General features: G+C 42.8%; 1 protein-coding gene across 1 annotated transcript in view; it reads left to right on the forward strand.

Annotated features, from left to right (window-relative positions):
• The window catches only part of fgf11a (fibroblast growth factor 11a), a 95266-nt gene that overhangs the window by 51833 nt on the left and 23037 nt on the right, over positions 1-20396 (forward strand). The window contains exon 3 of the mRNA XM_047577314.1: positions 12008-12111. Coding sequence (XP_047433270.1) covers positions 12008-12111 — 104 coding nt within the window. The remainder of the gene's footprint in view (positions 1-12007; positions 12112-20396) is intronic.

The raw sequence follows: 20396 nt of genomic DNA on the forward strand, positions 1-20396 counted from the left end.
AGTCCCCGGACTCGCTCCAGCCTTCCCAAAGAGATCAATACCATATTATAAGATATCCCTGTTGTGGCAACACAGCAGTTCGGATGGAAAACATGAAGTTAGCACAATTTTGGATTTACAGTCTACAGGGGGGGGGGGGGGGGGTCGCACTTCTCAGCCGTGGTTCCCCTCTGTAAACTTTATATTTCAGCATTTTATTAAGAGGTCAGATTAATTGTGGCGGCAGCAGTTGTTACGAGGCTGGAATGACCTGGATCTAACCTTGAGGTGTGTGTTGTGGGGTTTTCTCCTGGCATTTGTCCTGGAACAAAAAACCTTACATAACTGGATTCAGTCTGCTGATCGGAACCTCGTGGCCGAATCCGTGGCCACCGGTGAATCTTGTGGGAACCAGCGTGGCGCCGGGGGTTGTGAATCCTCCAGCCGCAGATGAACCCGTCTGATTGGACCCGCTCTCACCTCTCCCTCCACCTCTTACGTAACGGCACACCTACGCCGAGGCAAACGCGGACGCACGCTTGAACCTTAAACATTCTCGCGTCCAATCTGAAATATTCATCGCGTAATGCCGCGGGGCACATCCGCAGGCGAACGGGGGCTCGTTTCTAGACGGGTGGAAAGATTGCTGTTGCGTAACTGCGCTCCCGGTGCGTCAGGGTATTAAACATCAGTCAGCGGAGGTCACCCCACAAAGAGTTTGCGTGGGTCTGACTTACGGTTCATTTTATAACAACTATAATTCCATCAATCTCAGGATCTGGTTTAAAGCTATCCGGTACTCTCTCCGCTCTTGGGCGATAGCTTGTGTGTGTGTGTGTGTGTGTGTGTGTGTGTAGCAGAGTTGACGGGTAAGTCTCGTAAAACTCATAAATCTTACACTTTCTATCCGAGTCACATTATTTATTCATTCAAGCGGGAATTGTTGGGTGATTGACATCACTGGAACCGAGTATCAATCAGAAACACTGTCGTCTACCTGGCTGCGCAGGACATTGAATTGGTAGAAAATGCTGTGTAAGCATGTTCTTTGACACACTGAGTGGGTACATTTGCATGAGTGTTTGAGCAGGCAAACTGGTTTCCAAACAGACAGCTTTCGGTTTCTCTCCATTTCGACTGCAGACACAGTCGTCCCTCTGCAGAGGTGATGTACTGACTGTATCCCCCAAGTGGTACTTGGTCTTGTCATGCTGTTACTTGGTATTACTGTTTTTTTTCTAACAGTAAATTGACTAATGATGGAGTATTTTACTGTGATGATGAGTAAATATTGTAGAATATTCCCACTCTAGTAGTAAAACAGGTTCCCTAAGGAGCAGTGGGTATGCACTGTCGAAGAAATATTTGTAATGGAGAATGTTACGCACAAATTAAGACTACAGGAAATTCAATTTGAAATAAAGTGGGAAAAATTGATTAATTATAGGGGGACAAAAGAGGACACCAACTGCATCACCAGTCAATATGGGCATTGATGTAAGAAGGTTTGATGAAGGATATAAATGTCCTGTACCCTGATACTGTAACTGTTAAATCACTGTTAAAAAATGATAATAAATAATAAGTTTAAAAAAATAATAAAAGTAATGAAGACAAAGAAAAGGAGACAATTCCAGTTTCATTTATTTTGACTTATTTATTCATATTTAAACATATTTAAACTGCTATGTCTGTGATGTCAATATTAGTGCGACCAGCTACCGTAATAATTGTAGCATACGTGCAAATTATTATTATTTTTTTCTTATTCATAAAAAGCTAAAATTGGGGACATTGTTGGAGATGGCTGTAGCCGGGGGACAGGTCATCCAAAACAGGGACAGTCCCCAGGAATCGGGGACATCTGTTCACCCTTAAAAGACCCAAACAATGGACAGGGCACCTTTTATTGGCGCAAGTCTTCTCGTTCTGCTGCTTCATTTTTCGGACCTTTCCATCTTCACCGCACCTCGCAGTAGCACCATGCATGTTTAGTGCTGTAGTGAAAATGGTGCGGTCTGAAACAGTGTCTCGTGGCACAGCTTTCCTAACGCTAATCAAATACACCGGTGTGCCGGTATATTAAAAATTCATATCATAACGAATAAAAAAATAGTATGAACTGGTAAACCACCCAGCACTAACTTGCCAAAGTCTCAAGATCCGTCATTAAAGACCCTTGTCTCAGCTAATATTATCCTTAAGTGGTGCCATTAAGGTTACCAATAATAATATGTCCACAGTGAATCTGAACCCCTGAGGCTGTGCCCTGGCATCATACATTCATTAGCTTGCTTCATGTTTTCCTAGACCTGTTACACACATCATTATTGTTAGTAGTTATTGTTATTGAGATTTGAACCTCTCGTACCAGCCATCATTTCATTTGGTCATGGCAACATTGTACAAATTCATATCACTGCTGCAACAAAAGTTTACCCAGATGAAGAAGGCCACTTTTCTTTGGTGGTAAAGCTGCATGTGAGCACCAAAAACCTGTTCTTACTCATGAGTTCATTGCTGAGTTTGTTTAGTACCATGGTGACATGACGGTGGCTTTCAAGTACCTCCACGCCACCTTCATGTCCAACTAACCCTTAGTATTAATGCGTCCCACTGCCAAAAATATACCGATGAAAGGTCCGAATCAGCAGCGAAGGGGATGAATAATTGAGGCAGCAACAGTGCAGTTCACATCAGAGGTCAGTGGGCTGACAGTAAACCGTGATACTGATCGACTTCAACAACACAGAATAAAAACTCCGCCAAGCCAACATCCTCCAAAGGGCAGAAAGGAGCTCGGACCAATCTGTGGCTTTTGAGCAGTTGCCTTAACCCGCTCGTTGTCCTCGACCAAAATGTGTCAGGAAGGCAGGACATCGAAGGGAAAGCCAGGTGGAGAAAAGGGGAAAAAAAAAAGTTGGAAAGAGATGCTGAAGCCCTGAGGGGATGTAATAGAACAAAATGTGACAAGAGTGGCTTTTGTATGGCCTTATACTTTTATGACTTTTTTTTTTTTTTTTAAACCAGGTTTCCCCCAGGGCTCCCATAACTAGGTGAGCTGGAAGTGACTGTATATTAAAGCCCAAAGTGAGAAAAGATGGAAACAAAGAATACGAGGATCAGAAAGGAGGAGAACAAATAGAAGGAGGGCGAGCCAGAGAAAAGTGAGCCAGGCAGACGAGATGGGTTGGCAGAGGAAGAGAAAGGGGGGGAGGATTGAGAGAAGGGAGGAAAAACTTGAGGATAACGGAGAGAGTGGGGAGTGATGGGGTGCAGGAGGAGCATCTGGCACGCAGCTGATGGCTCCTCAATCACTGTGTCTCCCACCTCTGGTGGGAGGTCAGAGGAGCTACCCCGCCTGCTCCTCCTCTCCTCTCTCCTTCCCTGCTCTTGGCTCGTCCAGGCGGTTATGTAATAAAGCTGGAAGAGGAACGGAGGGAGGAAAGACGAGTGTGGAGAGTGACTTTTTGATTTATTATCTGTTTACTGGGATAGAAGGTGTCGTTAACGGACTACACCGCTGGTTTCTGCATGTCTTTGCCACTTCATAACAAATCACTCGCACAGTTACACGGTTTGTGAGCCATTTTTTCCCCCCCAGTACTATGTTGAGTTTTACGTGTTTGATGTGTTCCCTGCTGCCGTCATACAGTAAATAATCAAGACAAGATAAGCAACAATCAGCATTAAGTTTCTGCCAGGGAACCCACTTAAATGTATCAGGCCAGTGAACTAAAAAAGGTTCTTTGTTAGTATTTAAGAGTCAACGTCGAGCGTTTCTTATTTGATCCCTAAATCAAAAAACAAAATCGTTCCTGATGGCAGGCCGACATTTTTCGTGGCCTTTGGTGTGTGATTGAGAAACATCGTAAAGTCCAGCTTCATCATCCATGTAGACCAGTGGTTCCCAACCTGGGGTTCTGTGCCAGAGATCACAAAGGGGTGCACCGAAACTTGTCTGATCTAACATCATTAGTCAGTCAGAAGTAGGTAGGGTGGAGGTGGATCTTGAAAAGCTAGATCCAGCTGATTCTGCATTCAAGACCATTTCAAGCCCTAAATATGTTTCATGTATAGATGGAACTGCATAACAGGTCTTTTCTTAGATATAAGTAGGAAAAAATGTTGGGAACCACTGATGTAGACGTCCACATTTTTCATCAATGCTGCAGACAAGACAAGCAAGACACCCAGCATCTGTGGTCACACCGTGGTTCGGATGTTGCTAATCACCGATTGTTGCATGGAAAAGTAACAGTAATAGAGGAAATAAATCCTGTAGTTCATTGTAAGATGATTCAGAAAACAGGTTTTCGCGTCACAGTGTCATATAAAAATCAGCAGCAAGACAGCCGACAGGACCCGAAAGGAAGACTTAAAAAATAAAGAAAGGAATGAAGGGGGATAATCCATTTACTGAATACGTGGTGATGTATGGAGCTCCTGGACTGCTAAAGGATTTGGATTCTTTCTGTGGAGGAGGGACGCCAAAATCCCAGAATGAGATATAGAGACGTTCAGTTTGATGGACCAAGAGGGAAGAGGAAAATAAAACAGATGAAAGCTATTGATTCTCAGTGTGTACAAACTTGACACTCTTAGTACTTTTATCCACTGCAATTACGATCGCCCACTGTTGGAGGGAAATTTCTCTTATCTCTCCCTGCACTCCGGAACAAGTCTGCTCTCTTTTTTTTTTTTTTTTTTTTTTCCACCGCCTAACCTCCTCCGGTGCTCGATAACGCTCCATCGCAGAGGAGGGGGAAAAAAAAAAAACTCGAAGACATGAAAGGCAGATCAGGGGAAGCTCTTGGTGGAGCATTCAAGGAGGAAAAAAAATGTGAACTTAGAAAGCAAAAGCTTGGTATGGCAGACGAGGCAAAAGGTAAAAGATTAGAAGAAGAAGACCGCGGAGGATACCGAAATAGGAATAGTGAAGGCAAAGACAAGAAGAGAGTGTCTTGAGGCAACAGACTGCAGGGTAAAATGGGACAAAGATGAATGGACGCGGATGTAAAAGTATTGGTTTCAGAGGACGGAGGAGGAATGACAGCGGGCAGCAGGGGAGCTGAAAGGGAACAAATAAGAAAGAAAAATGGAGAGACACAGAAAACACAGAGTGAGATAAGAAAAAGGATGTTAATTCACGACGAGGAGGAGGCCTGAAACGACACGGGGGAAAGAGAGGAGACGAGAAGAAAAGGTTGAAGACAGATGGAAGTGAAAGGAAGGCAGATAAAGGCACAGACAAATCAGTTACAAAGAGGAAAGCCTGGGGGGAAGCGGTGGAAGTTAAATAACGGGAGGGTGAAGGTTGTTGTCTTGTCATTGGAGTCATCAACCACGGGGGAAATCAGCCGCTGACGCTCGGCTAAAACTCATTTAACCTACTATTGAGCCTTTAAAGCTCATTTCTTTACGACCCAGATGACAATGTGTGAACGGAGTGAAGCGGTTTTCATTTGTCGCCGATGCAAATCACTTTTGTTTTCTGCACCTTTATTGGTTCACGTGTCGATTTAAGGATCCCACTGCAGTGAGCTGTCAGGTGGAGGCTTTATTTCCAAATTCTCACAACTGTGCCCATTGCACAAGAATACCCGAACAATTGTGTTGGGTATTGGCAGTCTCAAAGGGTGATGGCAGGATGATGCAACAACAGCGATTGCCAAACTTAATGTACTGGTTAAACCTATTACACTCTGTAAAACAGTGTTGACATGAGCCATTTCCCCATTCGGCTCCACAAAGTCCCATTGTCAGAGGTTACTCTGCTAGTTGGTGACTCATAAATACAGTTCATGTTTGCGTTCGAGCCAAAGAAGTTTAGCATTCATAGTGATGACTGGTCTGAATTTCTTTTCTGAATCTATTTTGCCAGCTGCATGCGGATCTGGGATAGGTCTCTACACCCATCAGCCACATGACCACTGACAGCAGAAGTCAGTCAAATTCACTCGATCCCAAACTGATCAAGTATCTTTGGGATGTACTGGAATAAGTCTGATCCACAGAGACCCCTTCCCACAACTCATAGGACTCTAAAGCTCGATTCACATTGGATTAGTTTTACCTGGGGACCTCCAGTAATTTCTAATAATCACGGAGATTGTCTGTGATCTTAATCCCGTGAGAATCGTCCATGTCCATGATTTGTAAATTAAAAATTACCCCGCAAATTACCTACCTCATAACACAGAGGTCCTCTGATAATACTAATCCAGAACAAATCGACATCTCTGTGATTTAAGGGTGAGGTTTTACTTTTTCAAGATTTTTGTTTAAGTTTTTGTCACATAAGAATTATGAAGAATGTGCTATAATTCAAAGATTGGACAGATGTTGGAGCACAAAGTCGAGATGTTGCTGAACTATTCCCGCGTTTAGACGGATGAAATCATTAAATCAACCATTAATGTGTTCATCGTTAAAGGTGGAGCTGATTTAAATATCGCCAGGTCATTGGCAATTTCTTCCCCGGGATAAATAGTATCAAAAATATGTTTTAATCATCCATTATAATTTGCAAAGTAATTAAAACCATCCCTGACACACAGTGGAGTGAGATGGAAAGTAGCAGAGCCATAAAAACGGAACGTAATTTGAGTAAAACACAGAGTTTGCCACATGAAACGCTGACGTAGTGATGTTTGAATCACAGCACGCCCTCAGGTAAAACGTGTGGAATATGGCTAAAGACCCCCCACTAACATTATTCTGTTGCCAGACACCACAGGACACCCTCAGAAGACCCATATCCATCCTCTGTTTTCTCACCGCACACTAATTGCACCAGGGAGCAATTGCAGGTGGGCAGAGACCACCCTCTCTAACTGGTCTCAACTCACTTGATTTGCTCTGGCTTTGCTCCCAGTTTCAGAACAGTTGACTAGGTATGAAAGCACCTGTTCCTGATTAATCAACTTCAATGTAAAATATAGTAAAATATTAAAGCCTGTTACAAGTTTAACTTTAGTACCTGCAGCAATATTTAGATGATTCACTTTGCTGGGCTTTAGGATTATGTATAAGAACACACGTTTGGTGATGCCCCTCTCCTTATGCTCACAGGCATTTTCTCAATTTATTTTGCCCCACAATTTGGAGATAATCTCGACATAGGTTCATTTTAGATGCCTGAGCATGCCTGACTATCCAGTCAACGTTTATCATTCAGAAAACAGAAGACAGAACAGCCGCTGCCTGTCCAGAAACTCTAAGTGACTTCTAACAGATGACAGTAATCGGCTTCTCATTCCAGCAGAGATCAACTATGCTGCACAGTACACCACTGCAGAGCAGCAGAGCAGGGTACAGGCCGGTAGATGCCCTCTGCACAGCTTAACTCTGTCCTGCCACTGCTCCCCCCGTGCTCAGCCGACTCCTCCCCTTCCTCATCCCGTCTCCACTTTCTCCTTGTTTATTTATTGTGCAGATGATCTCAAGCCTCAAATTGACTCGCAGGATTGATTTGGCAACACCTTCCCCTTTCATTTCCCTCCGCCTCTTCTTCCTTTCCCTCCCTCAAAAGACTTTTGATTAATTTAGCGTTCTCCTCCGTCCTGCTGGGGGAAGAAAATGGGGGATTCAAATGTAAGGACGAAGAGAAAGAGAGAGAGGGATGAGGGAGAAAAGAAATGAGATGCCTCCATTATCCACGCAGACAAGTTACGTGTGATAAGCAAAGCTGCTTTTGAGAATGGAAGACAACACTCATGTGTGGGGGGGGATATACTGTATGCAGAAAGAGAGAGTGATAAATGGGAAGTAATTGACTGTTTCCTAATCCTTTCTTCTGCTGCTACATCGCTCAAGATTTCTGTTTAGGAGCCAGTTTGCAATGACATCAACGGTCAGGTGCAAAATTAAAAAAAAAAGTTATTTGTTAAAGATTGTGGGTCTGTGACTTTAGACAAGGTACACTAAATGAAAACAAGCTTCAGATTTGCTTTTGTTTGGATGTGGAAACAGCTATTATCAGATTTTATCAGCTGTAGCTAGCTAGCTGTTAAAAAGCTTAGCCTTATGTAGCCAAACTAAATTCTTATTAGTCTCATTTCATCTAGTAATACTTGGATTTCATCATGGGGCATGTTTCAACCTATACAGAGAAAATAGGATAGGATAGTCCTGCCTCCACTCTGCTGGGCCCTTTGACTCTGCCAAGGAGACTCTCGATTGGAGCTTCGTTGGTCAGCTGTGGATCTTATTGGTGGAACTCTGGCCAATCCTAGCCCCTCGGATGGAACATGGCTACAAAAACCCGGACTTCCTGGTACTTGAGCGCGGCGGCATTAGAATTTACAGCTGTCCGACTAGGTGCTGTTCTATTCCTTCATTAGTATATTCCACGGCCTTTTTCTGTGGCTTAAGACTACTTTTGTTACTGTCATTAAGAGAGTGTTGCCTGGACCAGGTCTTTTGAGTTTGTTGCTCTTGTTTAGCAGGACTCAAATCCCCTTTGTTTTTTGTTTTTTTGTTGTTGTTGTTAAAATCCCAGCTGGGTTGATTCAGCAAAAGCTGTACCTTTTGCTAACTTCCATCGTTCCTATTTCCTTTGTTACCGCAACCAATTGAGCTCCGTTGGAGTCCTCCTTGTTTTCTCCTTGTACATTTTCGGGCAAATTTGAGTTTGTATTGTTTCCACTGGATGCCTGTTAATAAATAGCCCTTTCAGTTCCTACGAACGATATATTGTGTTGCATCTTCTTTTCCCTAGACAAGTAGAGTTGTAACAATGGTACTGGTTCGAAAACACAAATTAGAGCCGTTGGCGTGGTGAAGCATCAACCGAATGCTTGCACTTGTGAGTGCAAGTGTATCGTGCTTGAGTACAGTACCCTTCCCTGGCCTGGTATTGTTAGAAGAGGTGGACTTAGGCACGGTACACTTGGTCACACATGCACTCAAGTGCTGTTAAGTATACGACATGAGTAAATTGATGGTAGATGATCATTATTTCAGTACTTTTGTGATATTTTTTTGGTGGTGTGCCCGTTGGAGTTTTGTAATGTAAAATATGTACCAAGGTTCAAGAACTGCTGGCAAACACTGCTGTAGGTAAGGGCAATTTTCCATTTTCAAGGGATCTATAACATAGTGGCACTGTGTTTTTTAAGGTGCTATTTAAATGAACTGGCCCGTTTTATTGGAAATAAGTTATATCATCCTTTTCCAAATGAGCTTAGGCCATTACAAAGCAATGCAAAGAGCAGAAGAAGTACCAAAAACTCAAGCAAATAACAGTAAGCTAGGCATGTAAACGATTGCAGTTTAGAACTTTCCTTGCACCTTTGTAGTGTGGTGCATGACACTTGCACACTATTCCTCTTTTAATTTTCCCTTCTGTCGCTGAGGGCGGTACAGTGCTGCTAAATGTGTGGTGGTAGTTTTCCTCTTCAGCAGGAGATGTGGGGTCACTGACACCACAGCAGGATCACTAATGTATGTAAGAGTGCGAGGGAAAGGGCGACGGCAAGCAGGAGAAAGGCGATATGCGTGTGCCCTGCTCTATTTGTCATCCCGGGCCGTGTTCTTTGGTGACACCTTGTTCATTTGCGAAACCCAACTGTAAGAGATGCAGGGATCGATCGAGCAAATAGAAGCAAGCCCCTGAAGATAGAGCGAGGAGAGGGAAGGAGTCGGGCTCGGATGTATGTGCAGTTTTCATTTCCCACATTTGCACCTTCCAACTATGCATACAACGCAATCTTTACTGACAATATTCCTGTTTAATGTGAGATTACGGCACAGCCGTAATCTCACATAGAGAGCAGGAATGGAAAGCTGTGTGTTTTCTTCAACTGCAGGTGGAAGAACTATTTAGAGCTTGGTCTCTCTTGCTGCCTTGCTAACAAGAAAAACACTTCCTTCCATATCAGAGCTCAGTCTTTGTCAAAAATAGTACTTTGATTTTTAATCATGGCTAACATTGACTTTCTGACACCATCTGATAACTTAACTTCCATCCATTATGTTGGCAGAACTTTTGATTTGAAATTGATTTGTCTAATAGCAGCTAATGGCTCCATGGATCTAAACTGCTCCCAAGACTTAATTTTTCATCTGTGTAAGAAATTCGTCACCTCGAAAACCAGGCTGTCAAGTCATAATGTGCACTTGTAATTTGTCAAGAAGAACAAACACCCACGTATGCCACAAACTGCAATCCACTAATGTTACTTTTGGTTGCCTTTTGGAGAATTTTAACAAAAATAAGCTTTAAAATTCTACAATTTGCACACATGCAAGATAAACAAAACTTGTTTCAGATATTATGTACAAACTGAAACAATAAAATTTAGATGAAAAGATCAATGCTGTTTCAAAAGGCAAATACAGGCTGCACCTATATCACCCAAAACTGACCCACCAATGGGTCCAATCTGTCCCGCCCAATGATTTTGCAAAGTGCGAAAATGCCATAGAAGACATTAACTGTAAATCTTCAATAAAAGTAACCTATTCATTCATTCATTCATTTTCCGTAACCACTTGACATGAAGAGGGTCGTCGGGGGCTGACTGTGCCATGGTCCATCCTGGACAGGTCGCCAGTCTTTCACAGGTAACTAGCTAACTAGCTAGCATAAGGCTAGCATAAGGCTTGGTTAACTTCTAATTTCATTAATTTGTAAAGCTTTTTTGAGATCAAGGTTCACATTAATGATGGTATGACTTTATTTTTCCTATAAAAAATCTTGACAAAGGTCAAAGAAAGACATTGACATTCACCTCACATAGTGAGTTTCCTCCATGTTTTCCTGATCCTTTTCATCCAACTTTATTCTCTGTCATTGCCACTTCACTATGGGTGAATATTGATTAGATGTATCCAACATGGCGCCCATGAAACACGTGATCAACTCAGAACCAGTCAGCAGGGCGGGATGGTCCATGGTCGGGGTGGTCCACTCTCTCTAATGTACGACTCTTCTAAGAGTGTTGGGAATAACACACAACTGAGACCCAGACCTAAACAGTAGTTGGTGGGATTGGTGTGAAATTGTTTATAAAATGTCATGTAAATTAAACATAAACATTATCATTAAGTACATGTCCTTCTTTGCACTAAAACACAAAGGAAAATGTTGTTGTTATTGCTTCTCTGCTATTGATCACGACTATATTTTTTCAGTCCAATCTGGCAAAGTAGCACCAAACCTTGAAATAGTAACCATAAAACTAACTAGCCAGTCTTACTAAGCTTTCTGTTTACAGTCATTATGCTAATTTAAGCTAAGTTCCTTCATATTTTAGCATGCAAGTATAACAGTGGCGCCCTTGCCTAAACCAAAATAGTGGTTTAGGCGATTAGTTACATTTCGTGTCTGATTCAAGTGTCTCAGGGACTCGGGGAACTTAAATTATTTTGGGAGAACATCATGACAACGTAACCAGAGAGCAGCTGGCAGCCAGAGGATGTTCTGTCAGTATCACTAAACTTACCATGTCACATCCCATAACGCTTTATATGGCACACAGTCAAGACTTCTGAGCGGAACATGCGTGTGCGCACGGCGAAAGCACGTGCACGGTTATGAAATGCACGTACGACACTGATGTATTAGTGCCATAAGTCCACAAACACATCACTGTGCGCACACACAGCAGTGGGCGAGTGCTGCTCCCGTGGCTGGGTTAAAGGTACTTTATATGGAGAGCTATGCGCGTCCACACAAGTAATCCAAGGTTTCACGGGGGAGAATTCAGCAACCTGCTGTATAAAGTGTGGTTTACTGTGTCGGGACACAGGCAGTGAATTCAAAGCAGGCCCAGGAGATGTCACTGTCTAATATATTGTATTTCTGAAGCTCTCTGCTTAGATATCCACTCTCCAGCGGGAGTATTCTCTGTACTGCCACGTTTATGTGACCTCTGTTGTGCCGGCAACCAAACTACATTCCTCCTCAGTCTCCCTCTCCTAATCCCACCCTCCCTCATGCTTTCTCTTTGCATTTTTTTGTGTTTAAGAGAACGAATGACTGCTCTAACGTCACTCCTCCCTCTCCGTCTGTGTCTTGCAGTGCAGTTCAACTTGATTCCTGTGGGTCTGAGGATCGTGGCCATCCAGAGCACCAAAACGGGGCTCTACGTTGCCATGAACAGCGAGGGCTACCTCTACACTTCGGTACGGTCAGCACTCGCTTCGCTGTGTGATGCCTCGAGCCTTTTAAAGACCTTGTATGTGATTTCATTACAGCGGCCCTGGTTGAAAAACGGCCGCCCCACTCCTGGCTTTGTGTTCGCTTGTACTTAGTTGATTAAACACAGCGAAGGCCACGTGTGAGAGCAAAACGCCGCTTGTGTTGTTCTACGGTTTGCCCAGGTAGAGGTAATAGAGATACGTGTCCAGAGTTTCACGTGGTCCCCAAGGGTTTTAAAGTGAGACTGTGTTGCACCAAAATAGGCATCAGTCTGTATTATTTATTCTTATATTAGATCTGTTCCGTAACGTACCAGCTGCAGGAGGTAATCTATTATAAATGCGTACAATGTGTATAAGTAACTGTACCTCACCCAATATAAACCAGTCAAATGGATCAGCGTGTGTAAACAGCACGTTATCCATCATCGTTAGCAGCATACGTGCAGTGTTTACAATAATTCTCCAGACAGATGAGGTATAGTAATTATGCGTTAGTGTAAGACACTTTGCAGGTGTCAGGTTTTGTTCCTGCGTCGTCTTCGTGGCCCCAAGAGATGCTATATGATAGTTATTGGCAAGAAGAATAAAATAATATCCAGGAAATGTTCAAGAAAAGTTTACTTTTTTTTGTTATCTGCTGCTCCAGATAAAAAAAAAGTAAAGAATCTAAAACGAAGACAGGATGGACATTGACAGATTACCATTGGTGTGGGTTCTCTTTTTTTTCTGAAAGAACTAAAAGTTTTTTAGACTGTGGGCTCTACACCAATCAGCCAAAACATTAAAACCACCGGCGAAGTGAATAATGTTCACAATCTTGTTACAGTGCAATATTCTGGCATTTGGTTCTAGCATTTTCTTTGGAGATTACATAAGCGCACAACTAAACCAACCCCGAGCAGGACAGTGCTGCCCAAACGTGTAAGCCCAGCCTCCAAAATCAGCATATTCCAAAATGATCAAGCTATTCTGGGATGTATGGGTTGAGAGGCCCCTCCCCTTCACCCACAGGACCCACTGCTAATGTTCTGGTGCTACACACCGAAGGACACCCCCAGAAGGCCTGAGTCTAATTCCCAATGGCTCAGAACTGTTTTTGTAGCATATGAGAGCCTTCCACAATACTGGAGAGCTGGTTGGACAGCTTCGATTCTTTTGGAGACATTGTTTGCTTATACAAATACTTAAGTAACGAATCCCATTAAACTCTAAAAACCCTTGTGTATGTATAAAGTGTCAAAGTCATGTCTGTGAAGGTCCTCAGTCATCTCAGTCATTCAGGTCATGGTAATCTAGAAGGCGTTGAGAGAAGGCAACTAGACTTGTGGAATTTCTTGAAGAGGTTTCACTTGCATGAGTTTCTGGTCACGCAAGTCAACTTCCCACATGTCTCTCAGAACCTACTCGGATGAGGGACTTCAAGAGACGTCTTCAAGAAATTCTACAACTCCAGTTACCTTTTCTCGACGCCTTTTGGAGACCCAAAGTCATGAACTGAGTTTCCCCCTGGAAAACGTTTGGGTTGCTCCAGTTGCTCCAATGGGTTGTCGCCTCAGTTGCGTCGCTGCAGCTCCTTGAGTTTCATGAATTTTCCAACACTCACATGTCACACACTATATAAATACTAAAACTTGAGTTGGTACAGTTTTGTAAAATATCTGTTGATCACAAAAACCTGCATATGTTAAACCAGGGGTGTTCAAGGTTATTCAGGCCAAGGACCCCCAAACTAGTGCTATTTGTAAATATACATTGTCATGTTAACATTAATTCATGTTAATTAAAAAATATATAAAAATGTCCTATCAACCAAAAATTTTGCGACCCCCCTGCAGTGCGTCCACGGTCCCCCTATTTAAATAATAAATAGGTGAATTTTAACTTGTATTGAAATCATCATCATCAGGACAAATGCTGTGACCTACATGTCTCATGGTGTGAAGGCCAAGTGCTTGCAGCAGCCGCCGTGTATTTTCCAGAGACAGAACAAAACAGAAGAAGCTGTGTGTGTGTTGTTCCAAACAAAAGACTGCTTCGAGGACTCCAGTCCTGTCGTGTCGTGTTGAGCAACTTGACCTGGAAATAATGTCTTCAGTGTACACATAACAGCACAACATGTGACGATATGCATTATGAAACACGCTTGTCACCCTAACCCGGCTGCCTTGTAGTCGCTCTTTGACAAACTGAGGTGAATCTGAGGTAGGTGTATATATCCGTGCATCAAACAGTCCACTGCTCCCGTTACAGCAGCACTTGCACAATGGAGCTTGTGAAACAGTTCACACGGTGCTTCCAGAGAGTTGTTACGCATTGATGAACAGAGGAAAGTGGCAGAGCCCAGCCACAGATTTGAGAGGTAGATGGAAGAACAGATGATCAGAGTGCACTCTATCAGGATGCAGAGAAAAGCCCTTTTTTCAGCATTTTTTTCCCCCCTTTCCCTCTTGGCACGCTTGCAAAGCGTGTGAGATCTTGTTTGAAGTGCATCGGTGCGCTCACTTCAAAGTCCATCCGACGCTGCCAGCGTGCACGCTGCCAGAAACGATGAGAGGAGAGGCACGGATTCTGTCAGGTGCAACAATGCAAGACCTGGCCAGGAGAGAAGACGCGTAACACAAAATCCTCCTGCGTGCCGCTGCGCAATATGTGAACATCATTGTTTTACAGTGGGAGACGGACAATAACTAACGTCTCTACTTAGTTATAGCAGCTCCTCACTTTGCAAACCACAAATTGCAAAAAATACTGTAGAGAATTCTTGAGAGTTTTCTTGGTCCAAAATTCCCAATACAGAAAATGTCCTATCAGTGACAATAGATTTTTTAATAAAGATGCAACCCAGGAGCTTCCTCGTCTGAATGGATAAAACAGTACTTTGAAGCTTTTATTATTATCATTATTATTATTGTGATCATTCTCAGCTGTCAGCTTTGCACTAATTTTACTAAATTTAAATCTAAACTAAAATTACTATTTCAGTGTACTATTCTATCTAATTGTATAGGGATTTACTTACATCTGAGCCAAGATCCATGCAGAAAAACTACACAATGTGGCATTTTACTCTCAAAAAGTTCTAAATGTGCAATTACTAACTTCCACTGAAAGCCTCGATTTATAATTTAACCCTGAGTCTAACCCTACTGTAACCCCATCCCAAAAAATAAATAAATTAAAAAAAAAATCCTCTTTATGAGACCTAGAAAATGGTCCTTGTGTGACTTTTCCAGGTCTCGGACCCCCCCCGTCATCGTCCCTAGACAGTTCAAACCTTGGGTGCACACACAGGAATTCACACACTCTGATAGAGAGGTTATACTTACCCAGGCATCTTCTTGACAGAAGAAAGGTGACCCATTTTCACTCAGGGAAATAACCACGGGGGAAGAGAGAGAGAGCGAGAGGTAAGAAGGAACATTTGAGAAAATCCCTCTGAGATGAGAACAGTGGGAGGACAAAGGAGGGGAGGAGGATTCCCCCCCCCCCCCCATTAAACTACCTGCTCCGCTATTGTTCCCTATGTGTGCGCCAGAGAAAGAGAGTGAGGCAGAGAAGAAGAATGCGGAGTACAGAAATAGAGGAGGAAGGCACATTTTTGACGCTTGTTGCCTTCGGGGTCCAGAGAAAGGCGATGTAACATCCTGTTATGCAATGATCAAAGAAGTAACCTCAATGTGAGATTTTTTTTTGTCTAGAAAATCATATGGGTACAAGCAATTACAGGCGCTTTCTTTAACTTCCTGAGACCCGGCGTCCTCATATGGGGACATCATGTTTTAGGTTTGGAGCAGCTTATTCTGCTTCATTTAGACCTGTTGTCTGCCATGTGCTGATGGTGAAGGGTCAATACACTTGATTATTTGTGCTTATTAACTTTTCTAGTTTGAAATGACATGAAAATTTAACAAATTCTCAAGCTCTCGTTTGAGGACGTTGGGATTTCATCGTTTTCAATTCTGCTTTTGCATTAAAATAAACAGTTTTACATTTTTTTTTTTTTTTTTTTACATTTTTTTTTTTTTTCAAAAACAAAGATGATGCTTATTTTATACTCTGATTTGTTGTACGCCATCTCTAAAGCTAGAGCTATGACGTCAAGAAAATTGAAGCCAACTCCAGCTGGATATGTAGCACATCAAGTCTTTCACATAAATAAGTGCCAGCCGCCTATTTGAAAATTAACCTCTGTATATTTTTTTTTGGCATCAAATAGTAACCAGTTAGCTAGTTAGCAACTAGCTAATGACCACAGTGGAGCATTTAGCCAACCAGAAGTCTTAAGCTAGGAGCTGGTGAAGAATAGGGGCTGCACAGACTAGTCAACTAGTTGGTTTGTCAACTTCACTGTACCATGACGCTTTAAGCATCATGTCGACTAGTCACTGGACAATAACAACATGGACAACATGAAGACAGCTGGGGAACCAATTGGTTGGTTGCAGCAAACTAGCAGCAGTTCATCAAGTGGGTGGAAATACTTCACTAAATATGTCGCCCATACGATGATGACATGCAGAGTTAGTCCGGAAATACAATACGAGTACTACGGCAATGAACAACCGCATGAAAATGCATGTGCTAACGCTAGCGGAGGAACGATCCAAATCCTAATGAAAAGCATGATGAAACAGATGGCGCTGAGTTGCAGCCTGCTTTTATAGGCTTGACATACCTGCAGCGCACAGTCACTATATTGCATAAGCTGTCTGTTCTCAGCACATGCATTCAGGTCAAGATTTCATTGTTGCAAAGCATTAGTTTCTAACAGTCGACTTTAAAAAAAAAAAATCTAAACTCTTGCGACCCCTAGTGGAGACTAACGGAACAAAAATGGAGGTATTTGACTGTAACTACAAGATGCTAATATGTATCTGTTAACCAGTTAGCTGTAACAAAATTAACGGTGATGATATTTCAGTGTTGGTCGGCAAAGGTTTTCCGCCTTTACAACCTCGTCTCCAACAAATGCCGTACGCATTGTTAGTGTCAACATTTTACGATTTGTGACACATTAAATGAGGCATTTGTTCTTCAACATGGTATCCAGACTTAGAGTTAAATCCTTGGTTTCCTTTCTTAAGCTCTGCTGTCTACATCACTTACATAAAGTATGTTCGTGTTTGTTTGTAGTATTCTCTCGAGCGGCATCAGAAGAAACATATAACAAAGGTGGAGAGGTGTTTCCTTCCTCACCTTTTTTTGTAGAAATAACAAAGGCTTCCATCGGCTGCGGCAACGTTCCAGAGGCTACTCAGCATTAATCTTTCATGGGCCTCCGTGGCAGACGTGTTGCCCTCCGCAAGCGCGCACACGCGAGCAGATAATTACAACACTTATTTAAAGGATCTGGAAATGAAGCGCCTCCTCCCAGCCGTGCATTTGCCAGTAATGGCCCAGGGAAAAAGGAAAAGTACTTTTCTGGCTTGGCTCTGCTTTGCCTCATCATTTATCTTTATTCATCAGTTGCATCATCCTCATTCGAGGCCCATTTGTTGCGGTTTCCGTCAGTATTTTCTGTTTGGCCTCTTCTCATTTTTATTCTGTAGCCCTCCGCTGCCACAGCTCATTTTTCCCACGAGGATAAATGGAATTTCATTTAATCATCTTGTCAAATTTAATGATGACACCTTTAAAACACTTCAAACATTTGAGGTGCTCTCAGATTTAGCTTGCAAACTAATTAAACAGCTTGAAACATACTATTTATTAATTAGACGTGTTTAATCACAGATTCTGCTTTTATTTTGTTTCAACTTGTAGGATATGTGAGAAAAAAGTCAATAAATGTGGCCTTGTTAAAGAAAGGAAGGGGGAAAACAAGAAGGGATTAGAGGATGACGGAGGCCCTTAAGCAATTTTCGGTCAAGGTCAATAATGCCCTTAGAGAAATATTTCGTTCTCCATCTCCTCCATAGGGAGATCAAAGGTCAGGCGGAGCTCCAGAGGTATATAATTTGTTTCTTAGTCAATGACACAGCTTGATTTTGAAGTATGAACTATAAACTTAATAAACAGACCCAGGACCAACGTTTGCCGTACTGGCATCGCCTCAGTCAGTGCATCTTCTCAGTGTTTGTATTGACTGAGGTCTACGATGGTTTTGTGTAGTGGTTTTCACAGGCTGGTCACTTGCCCCCAGAACAACACGACCTTGGTCTGCGTTGCCTAATGCGTCTGTCAAAGCGTTGCTTCATTCGTTCATTAAAAGAACTCACACACTGACATATATAAGACCGTCAGAAAATTCTTTCACCGCTGCAAACAACACAACAGTAACAGGATGGACATAAATAAATGACTTCATGCGAGTGCTTTCGGTGGGTGACTTCACTGCTTTCCACGTTGTTGATCATGTTACCATGCTCACGCTCAACAAACAATGCTGGTCATGGATCTGATTCGGCCGCACATAGCGATCCATTGTTTTGAGACAGCAGCTGTTTTCGCAATATTCTGCGATGAGCGGATCCCGAGTGGACACGAGAAAGTGACACGTGGAAATGCATTTTGCCTGCATCTGTTTTGTGTTGATTAACGGATGCAAGTGTCGACAGTCTCTTCGGAGTGTGTGGTCAAGGGTTCCACTGGTCCTCATGACCCATGGGTCCCATGGGTCTCTGCTTAATAATCGTCTTTATGTCAATCACTGAGCGTACGTGGCTACTACATAGTTAGTGTTAACAGAATAGATTAGCTAACTTGTACTTTCTAAGTGGAATCAGATCATATCAGCATCTAACTTGTCTGCAAAGACCTTTACAAATTCATGAAAACACACACTCAAGGTCTTTGTGTTGGGTTGGTTAGTATCTCATGGGGTTGGGTTGGGACTGGGTTTGACTGATCTACCTTGAGCAAGTGAATGTTGAGACGTCAACACAAATCCAGTTTTGAGAATCACCGCGAAGACGTCTTCACCACTTTTTCCCTTTTCACCGTTCCAATTCTGAACAAAACTCTAAAAGCCGGAACAGGCGGCTCATGGGAACTACAGCTGGTTGGGGTCTACTATCAGCCATTGCCGATAGTAGATGGGTAGGGTCAGTCATACTCTTGTCCTTCTACCGCCTCCCATCAGCATACTGGGTATTTGCATACTTCAGCTTCTTAGGTTAATAAGTACACGCTCTGGTTATAACAAGGTGGTAAAGACTTCTGTATCAATCTGATGCCATAGTTAAGGCAACAGCACTGACCCCAGTACCCCTCCCTCGAAGTATGACTACACTTCGTAGCGATGCACTCCGCAACAGTCTTGATTGGTCCGCTTGGCGGTAGCTTGTTTCTGGCTGCTTCTCCATCTGCGCAATTTCCAAATTGATTGTTTCAGATGAATAAAGATGGAACATATGGAGGAAAAGTTAACTGAGGAGGTTTGGCGATACAGACATTTCTACCACTCGTCTTAGGTGAAATTTTGGCGAGAGTTTCAGTCGCCATCGTAGGAAGTGAAGCAGGAAATAGAAACAAAAAAGACACAGCGTTAACGAGTGAGACAGTATGATGGGCGCACAAGAAAAAATGTCTCGCACCGCCATAGGCTACGTAGGCAGCACCCTAAATGAGCCTTAACTGTCCACAATTTACCCTTTGGGTTGTTGAAAAATGCTATTTTTTGGGCAGTAGTGTAGCACAAAGGGTTAAAGTAGTTGGAGTAGACCAGCAACGGCAGCTCACAAGTGACACTCAACGACAAACAACAGCATTGAGACTGAATGTTAACACACAGTGTTTGCAAATATGTCTAATGTCTTTCATAAAGGAAAGAGCAAGCCCCGTTGTACACAACGTTGATTGCTACAGCTGCCAAGGTGGTGTTTCCCCTGCAAACACACATCATGAATAATTGATCACGTGCCACGCAAAACGCCCCCCCGACTCCTCTCCGCGGTTTTGTTTAACCACACATTCTCACACAGTCGCACGCATTTGCATATCAGCAGCGAAAAACAGCTCTGAGGTAGGAAAATAAATAGGAATTACTTCACTGAGGAGAGCTTTCTCTCTCTTGACTGACAATTTACCTGCCTCAGCAAAGATTAAGGCAGCCCTCGGAGATATTCAAAGATCACCCAAACAACTCTTTGGGGTTTTTTTTTTTAGCAGTCGGCGGAGGAAGGGAAAGCGAGGGGGAAGTGCTATAGTATCATCTTAGCGTAAAGTAATCTTCTGTAAACAAAAACAACACATTTGTGATGCTTGAATGGCAGACTTGGGAGTTGTCGTGCGCGAGATAAACAAGGAAGCGGGAGTGACAGGCTAAA

The sequence above is a fragment of the Mugil cephalus genome, chromosome 1 (genome assembly GCF_022458985.1).
Source record: "Mugil cephalus isolate CIBA_MC_2020 chromosome 1, CIBA_Mcephalus_1.1, whole genome shotgun sequence".
NCBI lineage: Eukaryota > Metazoa > Chordata > Actinopteri > Mugiliformes > Mugilidae > Mugil > Mugil cephalus.